The sequence below is a fragment of the Ictalurus furcatus genome, chromosome 29, assembly GCF_023375685.1.
Source record: "Ictalurus furcatus strain D&B chromosome 29, Billie_1.0, whole genome shotgun sequence".
NCBI lineage: Eukaryota > Metazoa > Chordata > Actinopteri > Siluriformes > Ictaluridae > Ictalurus > Ictalurus furcatus.
The window spans coordinates 2,906,737-2,916,736 of NC_071283.1; the positions used below are offsets into that span (position 1 = coordinate 2,906,737).

General features: G+C 47.4%; 1 protein-coding gene across 5 annotated transcripts in view; it reads right to left on the reverse strand.

Moving 5' to 3' along the window:
* The window catches only part of apbb2b (amyloid beta (A4) precursor protein-binding, family B, member 2b), a 33,109-nt gene that overhangs the window by 13,485 nt on the left and 9,624 nt on the right, over positions 1 to 10,000 (reverse strand). For 3 of the 5 annotated variants that reach the window (XM_053618888.1, XM_053618887.1, XM_053618886.1), the window contains 6 exons: positions 8,053 to 8,167; positions 5,759 to 6,685; positions 2,822 to 3,039; positions 1,466 to 1,663; positions 1,097 to 1,168; positions 552 to 605 (listed from right to left, as the gene is read on the reverse strand). In XM_053618888.1, coding sequence (XP_053474863.1) covers positions 552 to 605; positions 1,097 to 1,168; positions 1,466 to 1,663; positions 2,822 to 3,039; positions 5,759 to 6,685; positions 8,053 to 8,167 — 1,584 coding nt within the window. Of the gene's footprint in view, positions 1 to 551; positions 606 to 1,096; positions 1,169 to 1,465; positions 1,664 to 2,821; positions 3,040 to 5,758; positions 6,686 to 7,352; positions 7,399 to 7,787; positions 8,033 to 8,052; positions 8,168 to 10,000 lie in introns of those variants that run through there. The other 2 variants (XM_053618889.1, XM_053618890.1) reach the window with 2 other exon arrangements.

The window sequence follows — 10,000 nt, forward strand, 5'->3', positions numbered from 1 at the left end:
TAATGTCTATGTTAGTAGGTCTAATGTCCTACTGAATCCCGTTATGAAAAGTTTCATAGATTTGGGGAATTAGTAACTACAGGGGCAAATACATTTTCACACGGGCCCAGTCGGTATTGGATAACGTTTCTGCTTCAATAAATAACATTATCATTTAAAAACCTGTATTTCGTGTTTACTCAGTTTTTCGTTTTCAATTTCTGAAACTATTTAGTAAACAAAAACAGATGAAATACTTTTCACACGTCTGTATACAATGCCGATGTGTCGTAGAAACACATTTGCATGGAAATAAATGTTTTTTTTTTTCTTAAGTGTGTATGATAATTGAAGACACAACACACAAAGATCTAGAAATCTTGCTCTGTAGCCATTTATATTCTACTCACTATATAGAGACGGCGGTGCGTTACACTACAGAGATTCATTTTCTTAACAAGTCGAGTTTATCCTTTCGCAAAACGCTTTCTCGTCAGAGTCGCTCGACCCCGGAGCCATTCTGCTGCTGGAGCTCGGCGCAATTCTGTCTTCCGTCTCTGTCTCATACTAACCTTCCAGACCTCACTATCAATCTTTCCCACTGCAAAATCACTCCAGGGCTGTTTCTACACACGGTTATTCACACACACACACACACACACAACCACATGTGCACATATAGAACACCACACACACACACACACACACACACACACACAGGGAGAGAGACAAACATAAGTCGGGTATGATAAGTGTGAAGGCCACTGCGTATGATTTAGATCGTTTTCATGTTCATCAAATCGTTCAGTGAGCCCTCGTGTCCTGTGGTATAGGGGGCGGGGCCACCAAGGACCAGACCACGCCCATTAATACAGGATAGAAATACAGGATAATCAGGCGGAACTTGGAGTTGGTACTGATTTGCCACTTAAGGAGGCTTAATGGAGTCAGATCCATGGTGTGTATGCCAGCAAAAAATAAATACCCCCCCCCCCACCAAATTAATTAACACCGCATGAACACACAGGGAGAACACGAGGGGGACGAAGAGGAGAAGAGCAGACCAGGAAAAATATATTTTATACATATATATAAGAATCAAGAAAGAGAACATTACCTTCTCCTGTCGATGCTGGGTCTCTGGGTGTTTGTCCTTCTCTGGCATGATCTGCAGTGATGAGGATCGAGGCTACACACACACACACACACACACACACACACACAGCGTTGTTATTATTATTTTTCAAGACATATAATTAATTAAAAAATAGTCATAATGCTAAATCATAGCCTTTACGCTCCGAGCGTGTTATCGGTACTGCTGTGTTCATTAGAACGTGAACTAGTATCAACTTCCTGAACAATTCAGTTGAATAGCCTGTAACACGGACCATACGGAACGTGTTAAAGACGAGGGTTAAAACCGAATGAGTAAATGAGCCTCGAGCTGCGAGGCCGAGGGCAAGAGAGAGGGCGAGAGACTCACGAAGTAGCAGCTGTTGACGAACCCACAGGAAGGAACGGTGGCGTCGGAGGAAGCGGAGGAGGAGTTTGATGAGAGGAGAGGGGCGGGGTCAAGACACGTCGAGGAGGAGGGGGCGGGCGGGACGTGGTCGGCGGAGCTGTCCGACGTGGTGCTGTCTGAGCGACAGGACGCTCCGAAAAACACCTGCGCGTGAGACGCCTGGAATAACGGACGCGTACAGACACAGAGAGGGAGAGGGAGAGAGAGAGAGTGATGTAATACAACACACCATTTATTTAACAGCTGGAAGAGATCAAGTTCACTCACAATTCGACTTCAACACGTTCGATACAGACGACATAATGATTTTAATGTCCAGGTAATAAAGGACATCAATAAGTACAATAACTGAAGAGGAAATAATTTAATGTTGTGTTTGTTTGTCAGTGTGTCAGAGAGACCGAGACACAGAGAGACAGAGACAGAGACCGAGACAGAGAGAGAGAGATAGACCGAGACACAGAGAGAGAGAGACAGAGACAGAGAGAGAGAGACCGAGACAGAGAGAGAGACAGAGACCGAGACACAGAGAGAGACAGAGACAGAGAGAGAGACAGAGACCGAGACACAGAGAGAGACAGAGACAGAGAGAGAGAGACAGAGACCGAGACACAGAGAAAGACAGAGAGAGAGAGACTGGGACACAGAGAGAGAGACAGAGACACAGAGAGAGAGACAGAGAGAGAGAGAGACAGAGAGAGAGAGAGAGAGAGACAGAGAGAGGGACAGAGAGAGACAGAGAGAGGCACAAAGAGAGAGAGAGAGACAGAGAGAGAAAGAGAGAGAGACAGAGAGAGGGACAGAGAGAGAGAGAGACAGAGAGAGAAAGAGAGAGAGACAGAGAGAGGGACAGAGAGAGGGACAGAGAGAGGGACAGAGAGAGAAAGAGAGAGAGACAGAGAGAGAGACAGAGAGAGGGACAGAGAGAGAGGGACAAAGAGAGAGAGACAGAGAGAGAGAGAGAGAGAGAGACAGAGAGAGAGACAGAGAGAGACAGAGAGAGGGACAGAGAGAGGGACAGAGAGAGAGACAGAGAGAGGGACAGAGAGAGAGGGACAAAGAGAGAGAGACAGAGAGAGAGAGAGAGACAGAGAGAGGGACAGAGAGAGACAGAGAGAGGGACAGAGAGAGGGACAGAGAGAGGGACAGAGAGAGAGACAGAGAGAGGGACAGAGAGAGAAAGAGAGAGAGACAGAGAAGCTGAACCTGCTTACAATAACTGAAGTGAACATACTTGAATTTTGGTCAGAGAACAGTCAGTGTGTGAGTGTGTGTGAGTGTGTGTGAGTGTGTGCGAGTGTATGTGAGTGTGTGTACCTCTTGGTCAGGTGTGGGTGAAGGAGAAAGCGAGCCCAGCGAGTGTTTGCGTGTGTCTCCCTGAGGGACGCTTGGTGCAGGATGGCACGGGCCCGGTCTCTCCCACTGCGTGGTGCCGGTGGGAATGTGCCAGTAATAAATGCCAGCCATGTCCGTCATCATCTTCCATCCTGGGGGCAAGTCTGGGTCCGTCTGGAATGACCGCTCTCCCCAGATATCTGCACACACACACACACACACACACACACACACACACACACACATACACATTATAGCAAAATATAGTGTATAGTGTACTATAGAGAATTTCTATTCCAACACAACTATCTGGTTCTAAAATGACTTGAATAACTATATCAGCGGTCAACTGTTGCTTGGGTCACTTCTTAGAACAATCTCTGAATACCAGCAAATGTGTTGCAACCACATGCAACCACACACACACACTCACACACAGCAGCTGAAAATTTTCAAACATATTTTGACCGTCAGTGAGTGTATTAGTCACCCAATGACTACTACTGTAAAAACAAACCACACATACACTCTCACACACACACACACACACACACACACACACACACACACAAGCAGGCAAAACAAGAGGAAGGTCTCTGGTCTGGACATGTCGTGTAAGGATGTGGTTTCTGGAACCAGTGACTAAAACACCACACATGCGAGAGAGTGTGACAGAGTGTGTGTGTGTGTGTGTGTGTGTGTGTGTGTGTGTGTGGCGAGGAATCGCAAAAAAAGCGCTGCAAAAAGCAGATGTACGTTACCGACCTTGTGAAAGTGCGCTGCGTTGTTAGCATAAAGAAATCAGAACAGATAAAACTGCAATGCAAGGAGAATCTCGTTTCTACAATCGTACAAAAAAAAAAACTACAAGAGTGCAAACAAACAAACAAACAAACAAACAAACCCAAATAGAAATCGTTTCATTTAAAATTCTGTGGCTTAGTGACATTTTGGACAGGAGCTTGTGGTCTGGAGGGACACACACACACTCACACACTCTCACACACACACTCTCACACACACACTCTCACACACACACTCTTGAATTAAAAAAAAAAGTGAAATCTTGTTTAAGAAGCAAAAAAGATGGCTGTGGTCGATGAGCAGTTGGATGTGAAAGGTAAGTCCAGGGTCCGATCATCTTCAAGGGAAGTCATGATACAGAGACGGAGGATGGAAAGACTCCTAATGATTCGCTAATATACTGATTTTAATCTACAGCACTCAGCAGGTGTCCTTACGCGAATCCCATGTTTTCGTCAGCCCTCTTCCACATACACCAGCTCACAGACGCGCGTGATTGGACAGCTGACTGACGGGCCGGTCAGAATCAGAAACGTGCGTGTACAAGCAGGGAGAAAGCGTCGTATCGTAGCATCGCATAGCGCAGGAGACGGGACGGGATGACACGTACGTACGTGAAAACGTGCTTATTAATCACGACGAGACGTGAGGAGAAAACAATGCATCATGGGGATCTGTAGTCCAGTGCTGCTGAAGCTTCATCAGGCAGCCTTCACTTCCACTCGTCTCATGACCTTCACACGTTAAAATACTCACCCACACACACCCACATACGGAAAACACACACACACACACACACACACACACATACAGACAACAGACACACACACACACTCACACTCAAGCATGAGGTAGTCTTGATCTGAGATTTCGTTTGGGCTTAGTCACTGCGTCGCTAAATCAAAACAGAAGTGCAGTCTCGTCTTTTCGCATGCGTCACACTTTTCTCTTCTCTCCTCTTTCCTTCATCTCTCTCTCTCGCTCGCTCTGCAGTCTATAAAGCAGCAGCTCGAGGGGGAGGGGAGAACGGAGCTTTTCCACTGCTATCACACACACACACACACACACACACACACACACACACACACACACACCACGCTAATGACCATGAACACACATGAAGCACAAAGTTTTGTATTCAGCTCACACGCTTGTGACACTCGTTCTCCCTCCTTTCATCTCTCTCTCGATCCTCACCTGCGGCTGATTCCGTGAGCATGCATGAACAAACGAGGTGCTACCTGCGCAGATAACGTCCACGTCCACACACTCGCGCACGCGCACGCGCACACACACACACACACACACACACACACACACACACAGTACCTACCCTCATAATTCACTATGACAATGGCCAACATGTAGTCTTTACCCAGCATCATGACTGAAAAACTGAGCAGCGTCTAAAGCACAGGAGCACATGGGGGGAGAGAGAGGGAGAGAGAGACAGAGAGAGAGCACGACAGAGTGAGGAGGGAAGGAGAGAGAGACAGAGAGACAGAGCACGACATAGAGAGGAGGGTGGGAGAGAGAGGGAGAGAGAGAGGGAGGTAGGGGAAGTGCCAGTCTGCTCTACTTGTTTATTGTTTATTTTCTCTGCAGATCAGAACAGGAAGGCGAACCACTGCTTCCTCTCGGGACCAGCCACGTGACAGGCCGAGTGGAAAAAACAAGCCCCGCCCCTGCACCCCGAAATGTTCGGTCGCCCCGGCAACCTTAAGACCATCTTTTTTTCCAGCATGAACCGGAGCATAATCATGTGACCAAAGCAGAGAGAGAGAGAGAGAGAGAGAGAGAGAGAGAGAGCGCGAGAGAGAGAGACAGACAAACAGACGGAAAGACAGAGAGAAACACAGGAGTCAGAAAAAAGAGAAAGACAGAAAGATAGAAAGAAAGACAGAAAGACATAGAGTGAGAGAGAGAGAGAGAAAGAGACAGAAAGACAGAGAGAGAGAGAGAGAGAGAGAGAAAGAGACAGAAAGGCAGAGAGAGAGAGAGGGAGAGAGAAAGAGACAGAGAGAGAAAGAGACAGAAAGACAGAGAGAGAGAAAGAGATAGAAAGAGAGAGAGACAGAGACTACACTCACACACACACACAGAATAATCACTGACCTGTGTCCTCGGGCGAGCCCAGTGAGGTGCTGTCCTGAGACAGCGTGGTCCAGCTGGACTCCTCATCACTAGGCGGAAGGTTCTGGATGCGATGAAGCGCGCGGTCCGTCTTCGCTCCAGTCCGGGGCCTGTCCTTCTTCGTCTCCGGGGAGGACGAGGCGGAGGAGGAGCCGACAGACAGAAGGGGCGTGTCCTCTGGGCTGCGCTGTTTCCGTAATAACGGCGGACTGAAATCGTCCTTCAGCAGTGGAACCGTGACGTCGTGGTCTCGCGCCCTGGGCTCGTCCCGCGAAAGGTCGTCGCCGTGCGACTCCAGGAAGATCTTGTCCTTCTGGAGCTGCGGGGACTTCCTGACGAGGTCGGCTTTCTCCGACAGGATGAGCAGCTCGTCGGAATCCTCCTCGAAGGGGTCCGTGTTCGAGTCCTCGGCTCGATCCTCGTCGTTGAGAAAATCGCTCGTGTCCTCGTTAGCCGGCTCGAAGTCGTCCGGCTCCGTTTGCCCGCTGACGCTGAATTCCGGCTCGCAGTCCGAGTCCGCCGAGTCTTCCACGTCGTCTTCGTTCGTCGTGTTTTTGTTTTGGTCTTGCAGCTCGGCCGCCTTGCGTAGCCGGTTCGCGCCGTTCTTCGCCAGCTTTAGATTGGTAGCGTTACCTAGTCCTGTGACAGAGGACGAGGAGGACGATGAAGGAGGCGGCGCAGCGTTGTCACCGAGCCCCATGGCGCTCTGCATGCTCATTAGTGCGTACTTCTTGCGACACTTCGGGGGCGTGGTCTGGCCCTGATTGACCACGTCACCACTGAGAAGTTGGTTGTGGGAGGAGCGTAAGCTGAGGGAGGTGGGTGGAGTCACAGTAGGTCCGTTGCAGTTGGCCGCATCCATGGAAGTGGAGGAGCTATGCGGAGAGGGCACGCAGACCGACATCATGGCTGGGAGAAAAAAAAAAACAACAACATACAGCATGGTACAAATGTGAGTCCGGAAACTTTTCACTCAGATGTGATGAATTATATTTACACAAGATTCTACATCATTCTTCACTTAAATGAGAACAGCATAAAAAGAGGCATTTTTATAGCAGAGAATAGCAGAGAGTCCGATTTTGTTTTGTTTTAAAGCCTTCGGGTCCTTACTTATTATTCAGTTATGCGTCTTCAGCCTACTGCTCGGTAACTAGAGTGAAGCGAAGGGAAGGAATGCAGCTAGAAGCTGCAAGTCTGATGAGCGATGAGGGTCTGGACAATCTCCAACCTCTCCGTGTCTCCTGGGAGGTTACGGGGTTAAACCCTTTTCAAGAGTTCCATTTCGTTCTTATTTACATACGCGCTCAAAAGTTTGTGGACACTCGACGGAACCGTTTCCCGTGATCTTAAAAAAACCTTTTGATCTGAAGGTGTGTGATTAAACGTGTGAAGTCGTGCCGACGTATTCGTTTCTTTCGTTAGAAAACTAACATTTTATTTACAAAAAAATATATATATATATATTTAAACAGGCGACTCGGAGCGAGATAATCTGAAAAGCAGCCGATGAGCGTCCAGCGTCGGTGGGAACTCCTTTAATACTGTTTAAAAATCATCTCAGGTAATATCTCACCTTGGAAGGGTTTTGTTGTTAATCACCGGAGGTTGGTGCTGAAAATCTGTTAATTAAAAAAAAAAATCCATCAATCAATCAGTCAGTATAGAAAGTAAGTAAGAAATAAAACACTTGGGGTCGTGCGGTCGTAGAAATATAAGCAGTGACGCAGCCTGATAACCCGCCTCCAGATGATTCTTTTCCCCCCATAATGCCGTGTGTTGCTGTTACGTCATTCCTCATATACGACAGCAATTTCCCAACGGTTTTAGTTTTATCCATTTAGAGTTACATTTAATATTGTGGAAGTTGAACACGAGTGTAACAGCATTACAGTCGCCTCCATATCATACACTACTACTACTACTCCGTCTCTCACTCTTTGTGTGTGTGTGTGTGTGTGTGTGTGAGAGCGAGAGAGAGAGAGAGAGAGATATGTTGGCCTTGAGGGACCTGCCAGATGTTTGTCCTTGGAAACACACGCCCCTTGGGTGGGTTGCAGCCGCGCCTCAGTAAGTACGGCATCTTAAATTAGGCTGAACGGATCGGTCCCGCTCACATCCAGCTGGACGTAAAGACGGGCTGGCGAATGTGCTTCTGATGATCTGAACATCAATCAGATATCCACGCTGTGTATTCACACACACAAACACACACACACACACACACACACACACGCATGCAGTTAGATAAATAAATGCCATATTTCCATACTCACCAGAGAGCGAGGGATTGTGGGTGTTTCCACAGAGCCTCTCGGGCCATGGTGCGTCGTCCGAGTCTCGAACCGAACGAGTGAGAGGAAGTTCTCCGTCTGAAATGCTCACGAGAGCCTGCAACACAACAGGATTAATCGGTTTAACACACAGCGAGAAAATGCTGAGTGTGTGTGTGTGTGTGTGTGTGTGTGTGTGTGTGTTGGGAGAATAGACTGCTGCTGTGTGTGTAAGTCGCTCACACACACACACACACACAAGAAAATCACTTTCTAATAACCATTTTAGATTCAACACTTCGTTGAAGGTCTATTAAAAAAAAAAAAAAAAAAATAATAATAATAATTTTTCAGCCGAAAAAAATTCGCGTTTAACTGTTTTCGCTGGCATCCCATAATAAACACGACGATCTGTTCCAGTCGAGCGTGACGATCGAGACGGGACGAAAGACGGAGTGAGCTCGGAGAAAGGGGCGGGGCTTCTAGGGCTTCCGGAGACGTTAGAGCGTTCGCGCTTGTCCGTCGTTACGGATTCGCGTCGGGTCGGTTGGCTTGAACTGTTGTTCTGTTTTTTTTTTTGAATTGGTAACTCCGATATACCGATGGACTCTGAAAGATCAATCAATCAATCAATCAATCAATCAATAAATAAAAATGATGTGGATGTGGCGGCTTATTATAAGCCCTCTAACCATCTATCTATCTATCTATCTATCTATTCTCTGTAGTCTGACCTCTTTTTTAATTGAGCTGTTCTGAAGACAGACTGACGTCTCATCCAGGGTTCACCGGATCCATCACGACCCCGAGCAGGACGATGCACTCGCTTACGAACGAACGAACGAACGATCACAGCTTCGAATATTCTCCAGTCTAATAATCCCAATATCCTATTTTTAGCCAAGACCTGGTTTCTAGGTACGGCTCTTTTAAACAAGGCAACCTACTTTTTAAACAGGATATTTAAATTTGAAAAAAAAACAGCGTGGCGGGTCACGCTGAAGACGAAGACGAACGAGGAATCGCTGATGAGAACGTCATGAGACGAGAGGAAATAATGAACAAGACGAGCTCCTGGACTTTTAGTGTGCTTACAGCCTGAGAGCCTCGTACTGCAGCTTCACAGACACACACACACACACACACACACACACACACACACACACACACACACACAGCAGACTTCCCAAATAGCAGCTTTGCAGCCACACGTCTTTCTTTAGAATACGGGGGAGGTTTAAAAAAAAACTGCAGGAATGTAAGGGAGAGCTGAAGAATTCCTGGCATGTCTGTTTTGGAAAACCTTAATTACTCAACAACATGGAGTGAAAAAACCACACACACACACACACACACACACACACACACACACACACACACACACACAGTCTCTCTCTCCCTCTCACACACACGCATACTGTCTCTCCCTCTCACACACACGCATACTCTCTCTCCCTCTCACACACACGCATACTCTCTCTCTCTCCCTCTCTCTCTCTCTCAGAAGAAAAGATGGAGGGCTGAAAGAAAGAAAGGATATGGCAAGAAAGAATGAAAGTTCTACTCTTCATGCTCTTCATTGAACACATCTGTATAAACACTGTATGTGAGTGTGTGTTGGAGTCTTCTACACTCTCTCTCCCTTCTTCACTCCCTCCCTCCCACACACACACACACACACACACGCACACACACACACACACACACACACACACTGCTCCACTGCAGGCTAATGTGCAGCTGATGTGAGTGAAAAGTGCTGAGAGAGGGAGATGTTTTATGATGATGGAGTCAGTTGGCAGTGTGTGTTGTGTTCCTCACTCTCACTTCTCTGCTCTATCTCTCTCTCTCACACACACACACACGCACGCACGCACGCACGTGCACACACACGAGCTCCGTTTTCTGCCGTCGTCGTGATTGTTGTCTTGAACCGGGTCTCAAAGTAAAA